The sequence below is a fragment of the Eutrigla gurnardus genome (genome assembly GCF_963514095.1).
Source record: "Eutrigla gurnardus genome assembly, chromosome: 19".
NCBI lineage: Eukaryota > Metazoa > Chordata > Actinopteri > Perciformes > Triglidae > Eutrigla > Eutrigla gurnardus.
The window spans coordinates 3,707,550-3,731,284 of NC_139930.1; the positions used below are offsets into that span (position 1 = coordinate 3,707,550).

At 44.0% G+C, this 23,735-nt stretch overlaps 3 protein-coding genes across 4 annotated transcripts in view; 2 read left to right on the top strand and 1 right to left on the bottom strand.

Moving 5' to 3' along the window:
- The first annotated feature begins 73 nt into the window (after positions 1-73).
- On the top strand, positions 74-4,727 carry macir (macrophage immunometabolism regulator). Its single transcript, XM_084035938.1, has 2 exons — positions 74-157; positions 3,435-4,727. Exon 2 carries the CDS (start codon positions 3,441-3,443, stop codon positions 4,092-4,094), a length of 654 nt encoding a protein of 217 aa, XP_083892064.1. The 5' UTR covers positions 74-157; positions 3,435-3,440; the 3' UTR covers positions 4,095-4,727.
- A 6,844-nt stretch (positions 4,728-11,571) lies between these two features.
- pomk (protein O-mannose kinase) lies at positions 11,572-13,643 on the bottom strand. The gene is made up of 3 exons (XM_084034807.1): positions 13,461-13,643; positions 12,852-13,136; positions 11,572-12,643 (listed from the first exon to the last, which is right to left on the bottom strand). Exons 1-3 carry the CDS (start codon positions 13,500-13,502, stop codon positions 11,873-11,875), a joined length of 1,098 nt encoding a protein of 365 aa, XP_083890933.1. The 5' UTR covers positions 13,503-13,643; the 3' UTR covers positions 11,572-11,872.
- Positions 13,644-15,202: 1,559 nt separating this feature from the next.
- Positions 15,203-23,735, top strand: part of pam (peptidylglycine alpha-amidating monooxygenase) — a 35,647-nt gene continuing 27,114 nt past the window's right edge. Inside the window, exons 1-2 of one of the 2 annotated variants that reach the window (XM_084035962.1) lie at positions 15,203-15,246; positions 22,461-22,577. In XM_084035962.1, coding sequence (XP_083892088.1) covers positions 22,486-22,577 — 92 coding nt within the window. In that variant the 5' untranslated portion in view covers positions 15,203-15,246; positions 22,461-22,485. The remainder of the gene's footprint in view (positions 15,247-22,460; positions 22,578-23,735) is intronic. The other variant, XM_084035963.1, reaches the window with a different exon arrangement.

Here is a 23,735-nt window from a genome sequence, read left to right on the forward strand (position 1 = left end):
TAAAATAGTGCAGATAATGTAGCTTGTGACAAATCGACCGGAAGTGTTCCTGTTCCTGCTGCTGCGGACGGAAGCCGGTGAGGCGAGAGAACAGCGCAGAATCCGGAGGCCTCAGAGACGGAAGGTTCAGCAGCGGATTCTCCTCTTGACCGAACAGGTTTGGATTTCTTTCCATCATGACACCGACACATATTCATGAGAACCGGGAAGAGCAGTCCGCGTCGTCCACCCACACGGCTGTTTTTAAAATGTTGCCTGCGTCGCATCCAACCATCTTAGTGACAGACGGGAAAGATGGTGCGAGGACGCGGTGGTGTCTCCGGCAGAGCGCTGTTTCTGGGCCAGCAGCGGACCGGATAGACCCGGTCTGTCGCCGGGTGCAACAGCCATCTTTCCCCACGAAAGGCTGCCTTTAACGCAGCGTGTAGCCGCGACACTAGACCGATACTAGCACCACCACCACGCCTATCGAGGTCAGTGATGACAGCAGTCATCACTAGTCTGTCACTATTACCATTTTCCTCTGAGTCCGTAAACGCATCATGGCGCTCATTGCTTCCTACTGCGGCTGGTGGAGAGCGACCACCCTAACAAAGATGGAGCAGTAGGAAAGGCTTCAAACATGCATCATCCCAGACGCTCCCATTGAGTTTTTGTCACAAACCAAATTAATATTCTTTTATTTGTATTGAAACATACATTTCAAATTCAACAGCAATAGCTTGTCGTCCATAAATACTGTCCCTGTCCCACATAGTCCACAGAATATACAGTCAACGGTTGTCTTTAGGTTGAGGTTTTTACAAAAACCCTGCCTCCTTCAAAATAATGTTCCCACACATCCAAACTGCACTCTAAATTAGGTTAAGTGACAAACTAAACTACATAGTTGGGTTGAGAAGACTAAACTAGATTGTCATTGTAGGTTGACTAACCTGCATAGTTAATTAAATTAAATTAAATGTATAGTGTCATATCACAACAGAAGTTATCTCAAGACACTTTACAGCAGACCTGGAACACTTTTTATAATTTTCAGAGTCAATACATTTTTAAAGTCCCAACATCATCAGCAGCAAGAGTTACAGCGCCACCTAGTGGAGAGAAAACCTGCTTTAACAGACTTTAGGCAGAAATCTGGAGCAGACCAGGATCATGGGTTTATCTGGATTTGGTGTTGGTAGTAATAGTACGTAAGTAGTAGGAGTATTAACAGTAGTGGTATTAGTAGTACTAATATTAACCTTATTAGTAGTAGTAACAGTAGTAGTATTAGTAGGAATAATATTAACAGTAGTAGTAATAACAGTAGTAGTAGTAGTATTATTAGTAGTACTAATATAAACAGCAGTACTAACATAAACAGTAGTACTAATATAAACAGTAGTATTATTAGTATTAACAGTAGTAGTAATATTAATAGTAATAGTATTAAAAGTAGTAGTAATATTAACAGTAGTAGTAGTAATATTAACAATGATAGTAGTATTAAAAGTTGTAGTAGTATTAACAGTAGTAGTAATATAAAGAGTTGTCGTAGTAGTATTAAAAGTAGTGGTAATATGAACAGTAGTAGTAGTATTAACAGTTGTGGTAATATGAACAGTAGTAGTAGTATTAAAAGTAGTGGTAATATGAACAGTCGTAGTAGTATTAACAGTAGTAGTAATATTAACAGTAGTCGTAGTAGTATTAAAAGTAGTAATATTATTAACAGTAGTAGTAGTAGTAGTCCATGGAAACTGGCACAGCCACCCTGAGATGGATCCATCCCAACCATGTCCCTGTAGACTAAAAGCAGTAGTTGTTGAGCAGGTGGAGCCACAATATGGTGTTCCACCATCAGACCAGTTAGCAGTCGGTGTCGGTCAGAACCTCAGAGGACAAGAAAGCACAGCCAGATCCTGAGAGGAGTCCAGTTAGTAACAGTAGAGATGCAGATTTGAGTCAATTTATTTAATCAATAGTCAGCCGCTTTAATAATACTAGGAGTAAGAGTCAAGACCACGGTGTTGGTGCAGTCAGGATCAGGTCCCACCACAGTCCAGGGAAACCTGCGAGATGAGAAAGCACAGGGACTCTGGGGAACACACACACACACACACACACACACAGAGCGAGAGACGGACCGACGGACGGGTGGATGGATGGATCAACCGACCGACCAACTGACCGAGGCTCAGTTATTATAAATCCCCCGGCAGTCTAGGCCTACAGCAGCATAACTTAGAGCTGGTTCAGGGCAAACCTGAGCCAGCCCTCACTATAAGCGGTGTCAAAGAGAAAGGTTTTAAGCCTATTCTTAAATGTGGGAACAGTGTCTGCCTCCCGAACCAGAACCAGAAGATGGTTCCAGAGAAGAGGAGCTTCATGGCTGAAAGCTCTGGCCCCTGTTCTAATTTTGGAGACTTTAGGAACCACAAGTTACCCTTTATTCTGAGAGTGTAGTGCTCTAGCAGGACAGTAGGGTAACATAGCCTGTTAATAAAGACACATTGATCATATCTAGTAAGGACGCGCTAACTAAGGGTAAGACTTCTTTCAGTAGCCTGGTTGGTATCGGGACTAGGAGACAGGTTGAAGGTTTAGAAGAAGAGATCATTGACGTTAGTTGGTTAAGGTTGATTGGAGAAAAGCAGTCTAAATATATATCAGGTCTTAATGCTGTTTCTAACGTGGTTCCAATAGAAGGCAAGACGTGTATATTTGTCTCTGATAGCTAAACTTTTATCATTACAAAAGCTGTGACTCTTTGTCAGCCTGGCTGCAGTACTGAAAAGAAATCTAGGGTTTTTATTTTTTTCTATTAAACATGAGTAGTAGGCTGCTCTGGCATTACGGAGAGTCTTGCCAGACTATGCGGGATTCTTCCAGTTTGGTGGAGCGCCAGGTGATTTCAAGATATTTACATGTTAGGAGGATTTCAAGTAATATAACAAAAAGTGTTTCTGAATAGAATCACCCACTCAACCTTTAACGTTAATTTATTATTTACAACAGACCTTATGCTGCGTTGGTGAAACCTGCTGGTCTGACTGCCTTGCTTTGTGGCCACACCACGAATGAAGGGTATCGTTAAGATCTTAGTGGTCTAGGTCACTAACACCACTAGAGGACATAAACAGTTCCTTTGTCGTGTTAATACAAACTGATCAATGTTGCGAATAAGTCATTGAAATAATAATGTCGGAAATAATAATATACAGAGTTCGATCTGATTGGCCAAGCCTTTCCTACAGTGAACTGTCTTTTATTTGTACCTTATTCTTTATTTGTTACAGTTGACTAAATGTCAGCTGAAGTGATTCCAGTAGGTTTTGCTGCCGTTTGAGGAGTATAAAGCAGATTTGGATGATTGTCTGGATATTATGGCGAATGGATAATGGTGACATGACCTTTTCATCCGTGATGTGTTTCTTTCCACCTGTCATCAGTCAGGTATGTCAGTAACGATGGAAGTGGATCTGAATGGAGTACCGAGGTCGCACGTCTCCATTGTTCCTGCAGCTGAAATCAAAGCCACATTGAAACCAGAAGCAGAGCGACCTCGCTGTGCCAGCACCCCATGTTCACCCATCAGAGGGACTGTTGCAGGGTACCAGATCCTCCACATGGACTCAAACTATCTGGTGGGCTTCACTACTGGTGAGGAGTTGCTCAAGCTGGCGCACCAGTGGTCAGAAGGCGCTCCGGAGAAAGGTTCTGTATCAGACGCCATGTCCAGCACCCTCCAGGGCACCCTCCCCAAGTCTGTGGACTTGGCTGTCCACCGGTCTTCACGGATCTGCAAAGGCAAGAGTCGCTTCTACCAACCCTACGACATTCCTGCTGCCAACGGGCGGAGACGGAGGCGTATGCCCAGCTCCGGTGACACCTTCCTCAGGTCCCTGGCCCACGGGGAGCCTGGCAGGGGTCTGCATGCTACACTACCCCTCTGTCTGCTTAAAGGGAAGAGGGCCCAGTCCAAGTCTCTGGACTACCTTAATCTGGACAAAATAAGCATCAAAGAGTCTTCAGACACAGAGGTGTTACAGTACCAGCTGCAGCATCTCACCCTGCGGGGCGAGCGCATGTTCACCAGGAACAAGACATGAAGCCTAGTCCAAGGCTCGTTTAGGCGTCTTTCACCCTTTTGGGGATTTAGGTGCTATTTCCACCTTGTTTTCTTTCTACTCTGATTCCAAGCTGCTCTCTAAGAGGATCTTGTGCTATTATTAACTGGGGATTTTACCTTGTACTGTACTGCACATAACATTGTGAAGAAAATCCTTAAATCACTCCTCACATTGCAATGAGGCTGTTGAGGTTAAAAAATGTGAATTATATCAATTTAGCAATAACTGGTGAACCTATTTATTGGCCGTGTTGTGTGTTTGTACTGGTCAGAGATGCACTGATGGATCAACTGACGGATCAGTTGACAGCTGATGGAAGCACATATCCACTGTATCGGCTTTAAGCGGCACCGTTGCTCACCTTCCAACAATAGTGTTGCTGCTTATCTGTGACCACTTGTGTTACTGGAAGTTTTGTGATTGTTTTTTTCAGATTACGACAATGCATACAACTGTCTAGCAAGTTAACACTTTTATTATGTTGCTATTTGATTGATTTATTGCTGTTAGTCAATATCAATGTGTTTTTCTTTACCATAAGATGGGCATGTTTGAAAACATTTGTGCTCCTCACTAATCAGTTTAAGGATATTAAAAATACGTTGAACAATGTCCAATACTCACATGCCATATATACATTTAAAAAGTTATTGGTTGTTGTAATAATTCTCTCTGTCCAGACTCCTTTTTAAGGTATACATTTTTTTCCTGGGATGAAATGTAACAGCCACAATCAGAAAGGAGTTTATTGCCAAGTACTGTTCACATACAAGGAATTTGCCAATAAACGAGGGACTTGTCATGACATGATCAGCTCCGTAGACCGCTAGTCACAAGCCAAACCCATCCAGAACCGTTTTTGGGACTTTAGGCGACAAAAGCAACGTTAGGTTTAGACAACAAAAGCAATGTTAGCTTAAGACAACAAAATGTACATTAAGTTTAGGCAACAAAACCAACATTAGCTTTAGACGACAAAACCAACGTTGGATTTAGACAACAAAACCATTAGATTTAGACAACAAAACCTTTTAGCTAGTTGATAAAAACCATCACCAACATGTCTTGTCTCAACAACACTTCAGTTCCTGTGTCCACCAGGAAAAAGGAACCTGAGGGGTATTCCATCAAACTCGCTAAGTGCAAAGCCGGGCTAATTTCGATAAGCCTCGCTACCTTTAGCGAGAGTTGCGTTCCATCAACGTGACTTGAGGCACTCTCCGCTATGTAACCATGGGAATTTATCCGACCAAACTAGCCTGCCCCGGGGCAGGCTAACCATCAGGCTTACTTTAGCGGGGGTTTCAGAGAAGTCCGTCTGTCGGAAACAACTGTACCAGCAGAAGGTTCCGCCAAGCCTAGTCCTCGTGATTTCGTCACGTGAAAGACCAAAAATGACCAAAATTACATATATCAAGTACAAACAGACTATATTTTCACCAAGCGTCTAAGAATACATGCTTGCAATTAAAAAAATATGAATACATCGTTTATTTTGTTCAAGACCAACTGGCCATATTGTTATCTGAAGCCCCCAGTTGGGTGAGTGGTGATGCTCCTGCCCCCGGATGTGGGCATCGCAGGTTCACATCCCGGCGAGGACATCTCATGTGTGTTTTTTTTTGTTTTTTTGCCTGTATAATTGTCTTTAGATCAGAGAATTAGACCAAAATTTTACCTTAACTATGATAAATATGTCATACAATTTCCCCAGAACCCAAATATAACTTGCAAAAACATGATAGGCATAAAGATGTTATTATTAATAGCATGTATATCCCAATGACAAAGGCATTGCTGCATGCAATTTTCAGCCACATAAATTCCTTTCAGGTGAGTTCATTAATAGGTTCATTGAATGTGTTCATTGAATTGTTGAGATAAATGAGTTGGTCAATGTAGATGCATTTACTAGGCCTATCAAAAAAAAAAGAGAGAGAGAGAGAGAGAGTTCCGGACAAAGAAAGAAGTTTCTCAAACTTCCATAGTCGGGAATTGAACAGTGGCCAGCGGCATGCAAAGCCGGCGCGTTACCTCTACGCTATCGTCACATTTGACAAATTGTAGTCAGTGTTATATTAGAACATGTTACTCTTAACGGTACTTCCGTATTTAATCGTTCGGCAATTCTTGCCCAAGCAGCCTCGCGATTTTTATTTATCACTACAGTATTCCCTTTATTGGTTATGATGGGTTTGTACTCCTCGTACAGTTCCATCAATATTTTTTGCGCTGGTCTTTTCTGCCATTTTCTCGATGATTTGACATTCACGGTTCTGGTCTGGCTTCATATCCCGTGAACGGCGTAACACACGACAACGTTAACCTGGCTTGAATTAGCCTCAACAAGGCGCGGTTGAAATGCGTTAATGGAACGGGTTTAGCCGCAAGTGGAAGTTGGCGTTAGTTCTAACCAGGCTTAACCAGGTAAGCGCCGCTTTAATTAGCGAGTTTGGTGGAATACCCCTCTGGTGAACTTGACATTGATGTTGTTTTAGTGCTGAGAGATGAGAAGAAAATGGACGATTCATGTCTCTGAACATAAAACCGTCAGATTGTATTTAGAGACTACTTCCTGAACGGCCCTGAGCCTTTTGGTGTTCATGGGGATCACTTCCCATCCAGCATGAACAGGACGGTACTAATGTGTATCGTATTAAGATTTGGATCTTCTGTATCAAACGGTCAACAAGTAAGTTTAAAAGGAGGCTGTTGAAGCTGGGTCCCTGACCCAACATGGTCACCATCGTCGTTGGTATCAATCATGAATCGGCAGGGTGTGGTCGTTCTGTAGCGATGCCACCAGGTTATCTTTGTCAATTTGTGAAAACCTCGTAGCCTAACTAGCAGACCAACTTTGTTCCTATAAATGGCTCCAGCTCATTTCTCTACTCGATGTCAAATAGTTTATGATGGAAACATGAAAGAAACAGCAGCTATTTTTTCATTGTTAACCAACAAAGAAACCAGAAATTAATTTGACATTCTCATTCTACCAGCAACCAAACTCTGTTGTCACATTTAACACTTTACACTTTTACACTAGTATTATCCGTCCCTTTTCTAGATCCACATGAACGCCTTCACATCAGCACCAGTTAGATCCACCACACAGCTCTGATTAAACAGAAAATACATCTATTTTAAAGCTGCTTTGATAAAAGGTTGTTTTTTAGTCTGGTGCAGCGCTCACTCCACAGGAAACACACCGGGGCTAGATGACATCACTTCCTGTAAAGTTCCCATTGAACAGTGAGGATGTGCTTCAACTGAATGTTCTCTGGTCTAGTTGAAACACACGTTAGCATGTCGTTAGCTTCACTTCTCCTGTCTGTAGAGAATGAATGGAGAGGAAACACATGTTAGCATGTTAGCTTCACTTCTCCTGTCTGTAGAGAATGAATGGAGAGGAAACACATGTTAGCATGTTAGCTTCACTTCTCCTGTCTGTGGACAATGGGCGCGTTTCGGATCGCATGCATTTGCGCCGATGCATGAACGAGACTTGAGAGGATCCGCTGGAACTCGTCATAAACACGCCAAGTTCCCACCACGTCAAGTCGGACACAGGTGCACTTCACGGACTTTTTTTATTTTTTTTTATTTGAACTTTATTAATAATTGTATACATAACAAAAACTATCGCGCCAGGGGAAACTTCACGGACTTTGCACAAAGAATATGGGCTGCGTTTCAATAACGGTTTGAGTCGCCCTCGCTCACTTGCCCTAAGCCCTTGCTATGACGTCACACGGAGGCCACTTGGAGGGCGGAGGGAAAGAGGGCGGAGGGGGAGTGAAAGGGGTAAATGGAACACACCTGCCCTCGTTCACTAACAGCCCAGATAATCATGAATCAACCACACGTTGTTGGAATAGCGCTATACTGCCTATTCCAAATTACACAGAATATGCGGAGACTCATTTCATTGAGACGAAGACGTATTCTGCGCTTGATGGCAATACGTCGGCTTATATACTTACACTTGTAAACGTTGGGCTCTGCCATAACTCCGCAACAGACAGTCTAATTGCACAATTTAAGAAAATGAATTAAATTGAATTCTACTTTCTTCTTCTTCCTTGGTGGTGAATAGACAGCAGACAATGGTGTTTGAGGTTCATTATCGCCACCGCATGGACATATTTTTCGTGCACCACTGCAATGCATTGTGGGTGATATACAGCTCTGAAGTGGCCATCGTTGTTCACTCGATCACTCAGCCCTCAAGGGTCGATCTCACGGAGTTCACTTCAGCTGTTCAGGGAAATGGAACAGCCCTTAAGATGGCGGCGGGGATTCCCCCGAGGGCAAGTGCTTAGGGCAAGTGAGCGAGGGCGACTCAAACCGTTATTGAAACGCAGCTCAGGTCTTTGCTCCATCACCTCATCCATGACAACAAACACTTCCAGTGTGCAGCAGTGACCTCTCCTCCCTCAGTGCTGACACCTTCAGTTCATACTAACAACACTTCTCATAATCATTGTTTAGATCAACTATTCACCACTAGTCATATATTGTAATATGTACTGTAATACTGTTCCACATGGGACCAACTTAATGGACTCTGATGTTTGAACACATTGTAGATATTATCCAGCACTGACTTTGCCTGATTATTAATAAGAAAGACAACTTCATCTGGTTTCTTTTATGCTGTAGAGTTCAATACTTTAAACTGATTACAACTCACCTTGTATTTCTGCTTCATGTTCTCCCACTTCTTCTTTGCTCATCCAGCTCCACCTTCCCTCCATCCCATGTTCTTTAAGAAACATCCTATATGAAGAACAGCACGTAGAAAAGTGTTACAGCTCATTGATGATTTCTTGCTGTTCAACAGAACGTTTCAGGTAGACATCTCAGGAGAGCAGCACATCTCCCATCTATATACGCTGGTGTTCAACCTTATATCATTGAGCAGCTAAATATGCAACAGTAGTTGTTAAGCCCTGCATATGAGAATTATCACATTTAATACCACATTTTCTTAAATGAAGCCTCTCAGAGCAGCTTTCCTCCTGCCGGTGAACTTCTCCTCATCATTCCCTCCACTGAACGAGGCGCCCGGTGTCTGCATCCGTCCCTTTAACGAACGGTGCACCGCGTTATTTACCACCGTTAGTAAATATATAACCACGGTTTAACATAAGCACTATATTCTTAGTTAACGTCGGTAAAAACGGCACATTTTCCGCTTCGCTTGCGCTCGCTAACCCCTATGGTAAATTACCGTCAGTAGGCTAGCCGGCTGGCAGGACCTTCGATTCGTAACGTTAACGTACAATGCCAACAACAATAAAGTAACGTTCATTATCAATACGATTTAAAAGTCAGTTGGAAACATAAAAATCGTGTTAAAGTATACTTACATGTGTACGCGGTTTGTGTCGGGCTGTCGCCAGAATCACCGCAGTCGTCCGCCATTATCCAAAACTTTTCAGCAGTCAGAGGAGCCGCAATGCATTTTGGGGAAGTTGAGTAGATTTAGCAAGGTCCGCTGTATACTCAGAAATTCTTGCCAATGCAGTATACATCCGGGCATTTCTCGCGTACACAAATTCACATACTATTGTATCTGAACGCACTACGTACTCAAATTTACGTCACAATTGAGTACGAGTAGGACGTTAGTATGGCATTTCAAACACAGCCCGCAAGTTTTTAAAGTCATGTGTCGCAAAGGGAAGTTATCACCAGCATTTGTGACGTTTTTTTCCCAGAATGCCTTGTTTTGCGAGGCAAATGCATGCGCATGCTTGATTCGAAACAAGCCTATGGGCGCCGATGCATGCACGAGACTTGAGAGGATCCGCCGGAACTCGTCATAAACACGCAAAGTTCTCACCACGTCAAGTCGGACACAGGTGCACTTCACGGACCTTTTTTTATTTTTTTTTATTTAAACTTTATTAATAATTGTATACATAACAAAAACTATCGCGCCAGGGGAAACTTCACGGACTTTGCACAAAGAATATGGCCTGCCCAGTGGCGCTGGCTTTCTTCGTTGCTGACGAACTCGAGCCGAGGCATTTGAAGTCCCGTTGTTGACGGAGGCTGAGGAATTTTCTCACGTGGGAAATACCACGTGATAATTCTAACCAACTAGGGCAACGTTGAGGGGAGTGTCTTATGTCCGCACTTATTTCAGACCATCTGCAGAGAAAAGCATGCGAAGGGAGGTACCTGGAGATACCGCGAGTTTTTAAAGTCATGTGACATGTCGCAAAGGGAAGTTATCACCAGCATTTGTGACATTTTTTTCCCAGAATGCCTTGTTTTGCGAGGCAAATGCATGCGCATGCTTGATTCGAAACAAGCCTTATGAAATGGAAGCTAACATGTTAGCATGTTAGCTTCACTTATCCTGTCTGTAGAGAATGAATGGATAGGAAACACATGTTAGCATGTCGTTAGCTTCACTTCTGACTGTAGCGAATGAATGGAGAGGAAACACCGTCCACACTTTGATCGCATGTTGAAACCTTTCTGATGGTGGATGTTGGCTACATTTTCTTCCAAGTTTCTGATAGCGAGTCGGACCATCATTATTGGTGCCCAGTCCTCGTGACCAGGCTACATGGGGGCATTTGAGAAAACATCTTTAGAAAGCTATAAAACATCTCCTGTAGCATCATCCAGATGGAGAGTGAGACAGTTCCTCTGCACACCCCGACAGACAGACAGACAGACAGACAGACAGACAGCCATATAAGAGTGGAGAATCACATCATCCTTTCATATCCGTTTGGAGGTTATTGGAAGCAAATATGATTTCATGCCTTTAGAAAAGCAGATGAGTGAATGCATCATCTCGTTTGGTCCTCTGGTTTACGGTGCACTGTTCCTGAGGTGTGTGTTTAATGAGTGTGTATGTGAGACTCCAGCTGGTAGTGGATGTGTTTCTGCCTCTGCCACCCGATTGGATCTCTACACGGACTGTGTGGACCCGTTGGTGCACAGTGACACCATTGTTCCCAGTAAACAGCCATCATGTGAACACTTCCAACACTGAGGTTTGATGTGCTGCTTTGAAGGGAACTTGTGTGTTTTCTATGACACTAAAATCTTTCACATTAAATTAATGTGTCCGCTGACACATTAATATCCGCTGTATATAAGCCTAATGACCTCAGTGTCCCTGTGTTCAAGTCTGCAAGTCACAAATGTTCACTATATATGACCTCTAGTCTTAAATGCATCCATGTGTTGTATGAAATATAACTACTTTAAATGTGAGTAGATATTATACTTCCACATTGGTGAATGAAATCCAGAGCGCACAATCGGCAGCTTAGAAAGACGCTGGATGTGTTTGGAGACAGCAGGTGGCGCTCTGCTTTACAAACCAGAGGTCTATAAATACAATAGCTGAAAATGGTTTTATTCGTGCAAAAACATTACAGCCTATATATAAATATATATATGTATATATATCTATATCTACATACACACATTTATGTTTACTGTAGATAAATAAGCTTCTAACTGGACGGCTGAGAGAAACCACGCTAACAATGACATCATGAGTATTTATGATGACGTCGCTGTAGAAGGCTCTATATATTTGATCTTTATTCTGAGGTTACAGCTGTGTCAGCATTGATTGGGCCAGAACAGAGGCCACGAGATGAAGCTTCATCACAACAAAACACAAGCAGAAAATGAATCCTCCATCATTAAACACCAAGTACAAGACAAGAAAGGCCCGATGGTTCCCCACCCAGCAGAATGTATTATTACAAGCCCCCATTCTACAGCATGTCCCTGAAGCCAGCGTTGTCCCGCTCCATGCTGCTGTAAACAGATCTGTACACCTTCACTATATCCAGCGCTGAAGGCCGGAGCTGGGGGTCTTCCTTCTTACACTCCTCGTGGATTTGAAAGAGATGGAAGTGGACTACATCCCCTCCAGGTACCCTTCCCATCAGAAACCACGTCACGTCTGGGATCTTCCAGATGTCTGTCCTCTCGTCATACCCAGGCATGAGCTCGTCTGAAAATGGCTTCCCTTTGCTTCTGAATGGCCACCGCTGCTCCGGAGCAACGAAGTCCCCACTGAGCTCCCGGTGACCACATTTCACCAACGTGCCTCTGGATGAGTCCACCTCAGGCAGCGCGTCCAGATCGTTGACCACCAGGTGAAAGTCGCTGGTCAGCAGGAACTGGGAGAGCGTCTTGTCCAGGCTGCTGGAGTCACACATGACCCGGCGGCCGGCGGGGCCGCTGTGGAGGAAGTGGAGGATGGAGACGTATTCTGTAGCCAGTCTCAGCCGGGTCTGCCATGTGTTGTGTTGCTGGTGCTGCTCTTGTCCAAGAACGGCATCCAAGTTAAGCAGGGGGCCAAGTGGGTGGTGCTCCGTGACCTGGGTGTGGTCTTCCAGGCAAAACCCCACCAACTGCACCACTTGGGGGCCCTGCAGGGCCTGTAACATGGACAGTCCGTGATGGAAATCCTCCAGGTACTCCAGAGAGGACAGTTGTGACAAAGCCACCTTCTGAGCTCTCCACTCTGCCAGATAGACCTGGGGAGGAAACGTGAATGGTGAGTTCAGGGAGGCAGGAGGTAAAGCAGCACATGGCATGTTTGTGTTCTTATGCAAAATCATTATTCTAAACTGTCAGTTTGTCCCGTCTTTCCTTAACGATGCAAAGCGGTGGCTGACGGCCAGGATTGCTGGGTTGCTAGGTAACCGGGAGTTTGGAGTATGTGGAGTGTAAAAGACCATCTACCTTCTTAACAGCTCCCTGGCCAATCAGCTTCAGCTTGCGTACTTCAGCATGTATCTGTGAGCACTGGAGCCAGGGGGTGCAGTTTCTCATGGTGGTCATTTTAAAGTGTTGAGGCCCACAGCCTACGTGAGAGGACACCGGTCCAGGATCCTCGGTCTGATACAAGGAGTCCAGATACAAGTAGATCAAGGCATTGCTGAGGAGCAAGGCAGCGAGGCACACCGCCACCGCTGGAACGCCGGGGGGGATGGAAGTGCTGCCGCGGCGACCCATGATGCCCTCCGTCTGAAATGGAAAACAAGGTTGGTGAAAATCGGCAAGTCTGACTGACTGACTGACTGACTGACTGACTGACTGACTGACTGACTGACTGACTGACACACACACACACACACACACACACACACACACACACACACACACACACACACACACACACACACACACACACACACACACACACACACACACACACACACACACACACACACACACACACACACCGGGGAGAGACTGGAACACATCTCCCCAGAGAGCACATACGTAGGAGCCACAGTCCGACGTTGACCCACTAGGAACTGCGAGGAGGAGAGCTAGCCCGTCACTAACCTGTCGCAGCTCGGGTACATGTGCTGCTGGGACCGGGTCCATGTGCTGCCGGGACCGGGTCCTTGTGCTGCTGGGACCGGGTTCTTCTGCTGCTGGATCCGGGTTCACATGCTGCTGGGATCGAGCAAACACGAGTCCACCGATGCTGCTACAAGACCACAACAAACCATGAGCTACACTTCCTTCCGCAGCCGGATCCACAAACTACTTCCTGTCACATTTACAGAATAAAAGCTTCTTAGAAATGGAATGGGTACGAGGGGCCTCATTTATAAGACTGTGCGTAGGATCTTTACTAAAAAAAAAAAAAAAACACCGTGGTATGCATACCTAAGCAAGGTTCGCTTTATCAATCACAGATCACCTACAAGTGAGTGTACCTGAATCCGCCTCTCATCCCGCTCTGTACACGCCCATGTTTAAACATAATGGCCAATGCAGAGTATCTCATGCATGCTGATCCCTATATTAATGAGCTGACATGCAATTGTTCTCAGTGTGGTGAATCATAACGACAGGCCAGAAAAGAGCAAAACATCTTATCGGAAAATGAGATGGTGACACTTGTTGGGGAGGTGGAGCAGGGCGAGTGGAAACATTGCTGCAGCAGTCAACGCCGTCAGTGGGACTAAACTTCCAGCCACTCTGGACTGATCACTCACTGGTAATACTGGATGTAGCCCATAGCTGGACTCAGCAGCGCCGCACAATCGAGACTCAACAGTTCCACCTGGTGGTCACTAATGGAAACGAAATTAAGACTTAAAGGGTGGCAGACGTCTCTCAATATACTTAAAATTGACAACATTGATAACATCCATTTTTATTTATTTAAATCATATTACAAATGTTTGACAGAAACGAAACTAAAACAACAAATGAAATGTAAATACAGCAAACGGTCAAACAGGAGGGAGGAGCTGCTGGATTGAAGCCGGTCTGTGAATGAGCTGCTTAAAAAACCAACAACATGGGGAGAAGTGGACGATGTGCTTTTTGTAGTCCAATATTGTAGTTTATCCAGCGCAGACCCACGTCAATCATCAGTTGTCAACCATCAGCAGCATTATAATGACGTAGCTTAGTGAAAGTCCGGTCGGATTCTCTGAGCACCGCGGTCGTCTTTTCCTAAGTCCTTTTGAGTTCTCCTATCGCCTTTCCTTAACCCTGTGACGTTTTCACCAGAGGTCAAGGAATAGGAGTTAGGAATAGGAGTTAGGACCTTATTTTTTGACTATTCGACTGCAACCTCAGACAGACTCAGTCATGTCACGTGATGAACCTTTCGTAGTATGAATTCATTTTGCAACATGTAGCTATACATTTACCGAAAATTTACCAAAATGTTGCCCACTTACTGTCAAAGTTGTACCGTTTTTCTCCACACTAACTGGCAACACCAAAGACAGTGATTCTGTACCTTTCTAAAAACTCTGTGGATGTATTATTTTTTTGTAATTTTAAATAAAAATGTAATCAATGTGACCTATAACATTTAAAACACTTTGAAAACCCATTCTCCAAGACTGCAATGCTATTTACCAAAATGTGTTGTTTTGATGTGTGTGTGTATGTGTGAAAGTGTGAGCGTGTGAGAGAAGGCGTGTGCAAGCGTGTCCGTGTTCCTGTGTGTACGTGTGTGAGTGCATGCGTCCGTGAGCTTTGTTTGTAAAGCTGAAGCTTTTATTATGAAAAGCGGAAGTGTGGTTGTCACTGTTTCTTACCGACGTCACAGGTTGTCTCTCTTCATAGGAGCGGAAGAAGGAGAGTTGGGGACAGCGAACAGGTACCACTCTTATTTACACGCGTATCTCTTTAACGGGCGCTACCTAACGTTCACCGGACTTGTGTCCAACGAAGTCTGGCTCAGACTCGATCCGGCTCAGACTCGATCCGGCTCAGACTCGATCCGGCTCAGACTCGATGTTTACCTATCGAAGCATCAACGCACCATCAGCTTCCGTTAGCTCACGTACGGTTCATGTATTAGCACCCTCACTGAAGGAGATACGCAACCGCGCTTCTCTTCGATCTCGACAGCTTGTACGTTGTGTTTTGTGTGACGTTGCCCCTAGCTTAGCTTAGCGCTAGCTCCACAAGTCGATCTCCTGTTGACGTCTCCTGTTTAACGGTGGTTTTAGACGTCACGTCAGCGTTATGTGGACAGTCTGCTCTTCACACACCTCGCAGTAGACTCCGGGGTTTGCATATCTCACACGCTACTCTACAGACATAGAAGTCAGAGTTCAGCGAAAAACAAATAAGAAAAAAAAGGGGTGAAAAATGGTGCAGTACGTGCAGCGGTCCATGAGTGGGATGAGCCCTGTTACCATAGTTTCCTCAGTAGATGTGATGTCATCACACTCCTGTTGTTTCCACCTTCCTCTGTTATCAGTGATGAGTCACCAAGCTGAACACACCAGTGATCCTTCCTGCTTCTCCCTCCGACTCAGCTGGGCTGGAGGTAGTCCAGACCTGGTTCTCCCTCTCACACAGCTGGGCTGGAGGTATTCCAGACCTGGTTCTCCCTCTCACACAGCTGGGCTGGAGGTAGTCCAGACCTGGTACTCCCGCTGACACAGCTGGGCTGGAGGTAGTCCAGACCTGGTTCTCCCTCTCACGCAGCTGGGCTGGAGGTAGTCCAGACCTGGTCCTCCCGCTGACACAGCTGGGCTGGAGGTAGTCCAGACCTGGTTCTCCCTCTGACACAGCAGGGCTGGAGGTAGTCCAGACCTGGTCCTCCCTCTGACACAGCAGGGCTGGAGGTAGTCCAGACCTGGTCCTCCCTCTCACACAGCTGGGCTGGAGGTAGTCTAGATCTGGTTCTCCCGCTGACACAGCTGGACTGGAGGTAGTCCAGATCTGACAAATACCATAGCAACGCTCAGTTTGGTATCTCTGGGTAGTAGAGTTGGTCCGATTTCTGGTTTCACCGGTCTGGTTCGGTGAACGGAGCTAAACCGGTTTGATTTATGCTCACCGACATTTGTCATTATGACACGTTCTGGAAAATTAAGCGACCTGTGCCGACGGCATCACAGCACTAAATCCAACTTGTATTGCATGAGTAATAAGCAGCAATAATGACAAGTGATAACTTTTATATTGTGTTTATTTATAAACGGAGTGTCTGGAGTGTCCAAGGTCTAAACCCTGAACCCTCAGGGACTTAAGTGACGTCGCCTGGTAGATGGTGAGTGTGAGAGGCTGTGAGGTTCTGAAATGATAGAAGTACAAACGGGACAGCACTCGGCATGTCACTTTACTTTGATCACACCAAACACCAAATGTTATCTAAGAGTGTTGGTTTTTATTTGACATGTTTTCCAGCGATCTGAACGTCTTCCAGACTCTTATCATCCCAGACCAGACGTACCTGTCAAATCAACGGCTTCAATAAGCTACATTAAAATAACTGTTTAGTATAATAATAATAATAATAATAATAATAATAAACCCAGGTGTGTAATATAATAATAATACTAATAATAAGGCCCTGTGATGGACTGGTTACCTGTTCAGGTGTACCCTGCCTTCGCCCAATGACAGCTGGGATTGGCTCCAGCCCCCCCGCGATAATAATAATACACCATAATAACAATACACCAAATGTGTAATATAATAATAATAATAAACCAGGGGCCCGTTGCACAAAACTAGGATAAGGGATTAAGCCAGGATATCTTGGTTATCCTGGTTCAACTTATCCTTGATCCGGTTGCACAAAAGCTGGATAGGGGGCAGTAGGATATGTTATGGTGTAAGTTACCATGGAGATTTATTCTGTGGAGTGAGCCTGCTCCAGACCAGGCTAAATTCCAGGATCTATTTAATCTCATCCCTTATCTCAGTCAGCAGTCACCTGAAAATGGAAACCAATAGTTATTCCACTGCCCACTACACATTGTTATCACATATAACTAGACCCACTGTCATTATTTAAACGTTTGTGATCATTAATTTCAATCATTTTGGAAAAATTATGATTTTAGATGATGTTGCTATCATTAGGTAATTTACAGTTTCCCATAGACTATAAGGCTATATATAAAATGACGGAATATTAGAGCCACAGAGAAAAAATAAAAATTCACAGACTTCGAGAATAAAGTCATACATTTACGAGAATTAAGTCATAATATTGTAACCCGTTGTTTTAGAGGGGGAGAGTATTAAAGTACGTTTTGATGACATTCCTAGCAAAAAATCTGCATTTTGTTCTCATATTATTACTTCAGTGAATGCATCTTTCGTTGGTTAGGGTTAGAGTTAAGGTTAGGTAAATGCTACGTAGGAGGAGCAAGGGATCGAACCAGCAATCTTGCAGTTGCCAGTCAACCCGCTCTACCTCCTGAGCTAAGCCCCCGGAGGGTTATGGTTAGGTTTAGGTCTAGATTTACGTCTGATGCTCTCTAATAACCAGCATAACATGACCACGGCTCTGTGTAATATGTAGGAAAGCATACGAAAATATCGTGCTTTACTTTTCGTACTTTTGTTTTTAGTATGAAAGCTGAGTGAGAGCAGCCTGACCTCCTCGTATGCCTCGTATGCCTCCATTTCTGCCTCCGGCGGGGAAAAGTATGCCGCTCTATTTGCCATGGTGAATCAGTGAATCTGTGATTGGCGGCGGGGTCTATTTGAGGGAGCCGTGAGCGCGCACCTATCTGCTCATCCTGGCTTGGTCTTTGTGCAACAAATTAAGCCTGGACGCTCTTGTTTTCGATCGATTGAGCTCAGCTCAGTCACTTATCCTGGATGTCTTAATCCTAGTTTTGTGCAACGGGCCCCAGGTGTGAAGCCTATGATGACATTCCTATGATTTCAAGTTTTTTATGTTCCATATACAATCTTTAATGTTAATTTTCTGTGTAAATGTAATATTCCACACATGTGGCATCCTCTTTGCCTCTTCCTCCGGGCTTCCCTGGTTATCTCGTGTTTCACGTCGCAATGCTATGAACTGTGAGTAATTTGATGCTGACTTAATGAAAGTGGACTTAAAAAGGGCTTAAAAAGTCTGTGAGCGAGTCCTTGTGGATCTGATGATGTGACCGTGGGACAGACCTGAACCCTCAAGGACTTAACAGGAATGCGCATCAAAGTCCGTGAGTCTGTGAGGGGGGACATTGAGGTTGGGCCCACATTTCAGTCGAGCCAATAGTCTCTGTGCTGTGTTTGATGGGGGTGGTGGACGAACAGCTCACAGTTAGCCAACCAAGATTTAGGCCCAGTCCCATTTCTCTCCCCTGAAGACTTCCACTTGCTTTTGCGGGCCCTCAACAGTAAAGTCCCCTCAACGAGGGAAGTGAGGGTGAAGATCTTTTTCTATGAAATGGGACACCACTATATATGAGCGTAGCTTACATGCTCCCCGACATCACGCACGGCGTCGGCATGTCTTAACTACAGGAAGTAGCCTACTACCATTTTAATTCACGTTTGAAAACACCGGTTCCAGCGGTTGTGCCGCCTGCTGTGTGGGCAGTGTTGATTTATCTACGTTTGATGAATCAACGGAGAAGAAATGCAGAAACGGAAGACGCATTTGCTGTCTTCCTGCCATAGTTGACACGTTTCAGGTATGTCAATTTGTTTAACTATTTTGATGCTATGTTCAACTGAGCTGTCGGTGACTTCATGTTGTTTGTGTTGATAAAATAAGATGACCTACACGTTCAGATGGTATAGTTAAATCCAGTCTATGGTTAAGTCATTTAACATAATGTACAACTGTCTTTACTAGGTAGTCATTTCCTGTGTGTGACACAAGGAGAAAGTAAACAAAACAAGCACACAACTAGTCCAGCTAGACCAGTATACAAAACTTTCTGCAGTCCTCTTTCAAAGACTCGGGGAGGGGTGTAGCTATAAGAGACCTCTAGGTTGAAGTTAGAGACTGGAGTCAGATCAGTAGATTGAGAAACATTTATATGGCTGCAGATTTTTAAATGTCCATGCCTTTGCATTGTTATTACTGTAAATGTCACCAATCTACACTGACTGTGGAATATGTGCAAATGTTTATTTTAGGCTACTTGGTCATGCATGCAGATCAAACAGGTGTTGTTGGGCTGTGACTTATGCAGTGATGTTGGTTGTTCATTGTTTTTCCAGAGTGACCGCCCAGCGTCGTACTGCAGGTTGAACATCGATGTGCCCGCCCTACGCCTGTGGTTTCATGTGGAGTTAGAGATCATACAGGACTTGACAGTTAAGAAGGCAGACCATGCATTCCCTGCAGCGCCTGATGCAGAGAGAGCAGGACCACGGCTGGGGCAATGAATTTGAAGTCCTTATCCATGTCCATGGTCTCACCTACCTTGTGGTTTCTTGGGTTTTCAATGTGCCCAGATCCACCGTTTACAGGATTATACACAAGGTGGCACAGTTCATTTGGGACAATCCTTTTCCGAAGCCTGCTGACCTGGACACTGGGTGGTGGATTTGCCCAGCTTTCTGGGACACCGGTACTCAACAAAGCTGTTGCCATTGACAGTTGTCACAATAGAATCAAGCCCCCATCACTTCATTGCCTGGCCTATTTTAATAACAAAAGGTTTTACTCAATAAACATGCAAGCCATCTGTGACTTTACTAGAAAGTTCCTGGATATTTTCGTGTGCTATCCAGGTTTCGTACACGATACATGGATCTTAAAAAAACCCAGTTATTTTTATCTGACCAGAAAGTATAATCCACCTAATGGATACTTTATCCTGGGAGATGGTGGATATCCTTGTTTGGAAATGCCAATCTGCCTCATCACTCCATATAGGGAACCTGTGAATGGCTAGGCGCAAAGAAAATTCAACTACCATCAATCGAGCCTTTGGCACGATGAAGACTCGTTGGAGGTCCACACTTTTCAGGGCCCTGGAGGTCAGACCTACATTTGCACCCCAAGTCATTGCATCCTGTGCCTTCCTGCACAATGTCTGCATGGACAATGGAGATGTCCTGGAACCTGACAATGATCTACCAGGACATCCTGGACCCAGAACCTCCTGTACAAGAAGCTGCTGAGGCACACGAAGTACCAGGGAATGCCACAAGGGTCAGGCTTGCAGACTTGATCAACGCACAAGCCCCTCAATTCTGATGAAAATTGTAAATAGTTCAACACTCTGAGAGTGTTTTTGCAAATGTTCTTTTGTGCTGTTCTATTGTGTACATATGGTTCATTTAAAAAAAAAAATGTTTCTCTAAAATTGAACTTCTGTTTTGACAACATGTTGGTGATAGTTTCTTTTATGATCGAGACATGCAATTACTGTATTAGTATGATGATTGGTGAAAACCATTAACACTCACATATACTTTGACCCAGGAAGAGGTTTATTCAAATTGTAAACTGATCAAAGAATGAACACATATAAAAAAGAATGAGCAATTTAAATAACAAAAATAGTGATGAACACTAACCTGAGGGTTAAATGACTTGCCAAAGGCAGGTCAGCAAACAGGAAATTAAGTCTTTAAAAAGACAAACATGCCACCTTTTTTCAGTTACTCTGCTAATTTGTAAGATTTTTATTTTTGTATTCCTCCCTCGCTTTCTTATTATTTATTTTGTTAGATACTACATCTGGCATCAGAATGTTGCACAATTTAATTCCTCACATAGAATATTATTTTGGAGAGATTCTGGAGGAGCAATGCTCTAAGTGCTATGTTAAAGAAATGTTGTATAATGTGTTAATCCCCCCCCCAACTGTCCGTGGTAACGGCTGTAGTACGTCGGTGAAACCTTGACAGATTCTATCAGCAGACACACAGCTGACAACTTCCCAGCTAAATGAACTGATGTGGTGGAGAGACTCACTAGACTGTTTAGCGTCATACCGCAGCTGCTGATAAATGATGATGTAACATGCTTGTCCATCAGGTTATTATTGCGGCTGGGCTGTTGCACAAGGTTGTATTGGAGTATTATGAGTACAAGTAAGAGTATGAGTATATGAGTACTAGTGCATGTGTCCATCCCTAATAATCGGTTCTTTTGGGCAGTTGATACATTTCAATAGGAATGGTGCACCGCCTTGCCTGTAACATTGTAGGGGGAAAACTGCTATTCAGGAATGAAACGATCAACTTAAAGTATGCAGTTCATTGCCAATTTACAGGACTAAGAGTCAAACTTTGACCAAACTTCATTGATAAAGATTACACACAGGAAATCATTCTGGATGTCAATATAATGACTTTCTCTCCATTAATACACACACTCACCTGGAGCATACAAGCCTGTCTGACTTCTTCCCCCAGTGATGGGCTTTTATAGCTGCATTGTTACCACGGATACTGTGACTTAGAATTAAATATGAAATATACCACCATACAACTATCAAATAAAGGTAGAAAAACAAAACAAAATTCTATGTTACAACCTTTTTCTGTGAAACAAATTTAAAGTTGAAAATAATGTATAAATATGTAATTCGATAGGATATATCACAACACCATGGGGTCTTTTCAGAAGTAGATAACAGTTGAGACTGACTGTCCCACGTAACTGATGCCTATTCAAGTGCAGGTGTGGAGTCAGGAATACTGAGAGGTGTGTGGAGGCCTGGTCCCCGAACCAGACTATGTCAACAGAGAGGTTCTTAGAACTTAGTCATGCTGACCCACGAGGATGCCTTGGGCTGCGAGATCAACCTTGCTAGATAACACACTTCTACAACTTCTCTTTTTGTAGAATTTCTAGAGAATTCTGGTAGTTGTTCACTTATCAGCTCGTTGCAGATGTGGTGTCATTGTTCCTGTGGTGTGGAAACCAAAAGATGTGACACGGCACCTCTAACTTCCTTCTGCAGCCGTGCAGAACACTGGAGGATGGAGATGCATTTCTAGCATCAGTAGTCCTGAACACCTGAACCTGAACACTCATGCTTGTTCAGGAGGTCGGTCCGCTTCACATATCCCTCCACGCTGAGCGGGGACAGCTGTCACAGACTCTGTCTTCTGCCGTTGACCCACCTCGTCTTTTCCCCACAGGATAGTGCTGACAGATCGGACTACGATGAGAGTCCCTGTGTTCTGTGTGGTGGTGCTAGCATTCATCCGCCACAGCCACAGCCTGGAGACACAGAACTCTCTCTACAGGTTCAAAAGGTAAGACCACGTCCTTCTGTGTTCTGGTAGAATGGATTAGACATGTAAAATGTATTTTTTGGAAATGTTTGGCAGTTATGGGGAAGATCAAGAGATCCTTGCCTCATTGTAGTTATTCACAATAAAAAAAAACTTCATTAGTCGTGTTTATTTGATTGTTATTTCTATGGAAATAGAAAAAAACACAAATTCTGAGCTTTTCATCAACAGCTATATGAAACGTAGTTCTGTCACAAGTGGCAGTATGGTTTATGCTCAGAGACCACACATTATTCCAACCCCCGAGAGATAAACATCGCCCATTTGACAGAAAGTCCATTTGTCCAACAGCCAGCCAGCCCAAAAACAAATGCCTATTGATTCAACAATACACACTCTCCCATCATTAAACAGAAGCACATGGCTATTTTCTATGCAGAATGGCTGTTTTTTGAACAGGGCCATGTTTCTCTTGGAGTTAATCCCTGGGGATATTGCACAAAAGATAGGGGATTAAGCTGGGATTTCCCAGTCATCCCGGCTGAAGTTATCCATGATCCGGTTGCATGAAAGCATGTCTTGTATGTTATGGCATAAGTTACCATGGAGATTTATCCTGTGGAGCTAGCCTGCTCCAGACCAGGCTCAGATCCAGGATCTATCAATCTGGTCCTGTATCTCGGTCACTTCACTAGAATGAGGTGTGCCTGTGTTAATATTAATATCTGCCATACATGTAGAGACACTGATATAACAAAAAAATGGAGTGGTCTGTTATTTTTTTCCAGAGCTGTATCTATATTAACATGCACAGTCTATAAAGTATATATAGCTATACGCTAACGACCTAAAGTAGCAATATTTCAATCTGGGGATTCTGTTCCCCACCTTCTTCTTCACTCTAGAAGTACAGCTTTAAGGCTGGATTATGCTTCCGCGTAGTGATCACGCAATGGCTACGCAACGGCCACGCAGTTGCTTGGAGACCGTGATGGTTCTGCGTTGGGTTTACGTGTCGAAATGCAATTCAATGCCACACCGGTAAAGGGCGCTATGTTTTTTGTAAAGACTGACCGACCGACCGAGACTCTTGACGTATATCGTCGTAGCCTCGTTATAGCGTATTTGTTTACTTTCCGGCTTTAAACATCCACAAATTTTCAGAACTTGGTGTTTTAT

Bases quoted from the DNA above. Each gene is read 5' to 3' on its own strand.
- macir (XM_084035938.1), top strand. From the start codon at position 3,441: ATGTCAGTAACGATGGAAGTGGATCTGAATGGAGTACCGAGGTCGCAC.
- pomk (XM_084034807.1), bottom strand. From the start codon at position 13,502: ATGGACCCGGTCCCAGCAGCACATGTACCCGAGCTGCGACAG. The intron at 13,137-13,460 runs GTTAGTGACGGG...TTTCCATTTCAG, and splicing joins ATGTACCCGAGCTGCGACAG to ACGGAGGGCATCATGGGTCG. The intron at 12,644-12,851 runs GTAGATGGTCTT...TTTCCTCCCCAG, and splicing joins GCCAGGGAGCTGTTAAGAAG to GTCTATCTGGCAGAGTGGAG.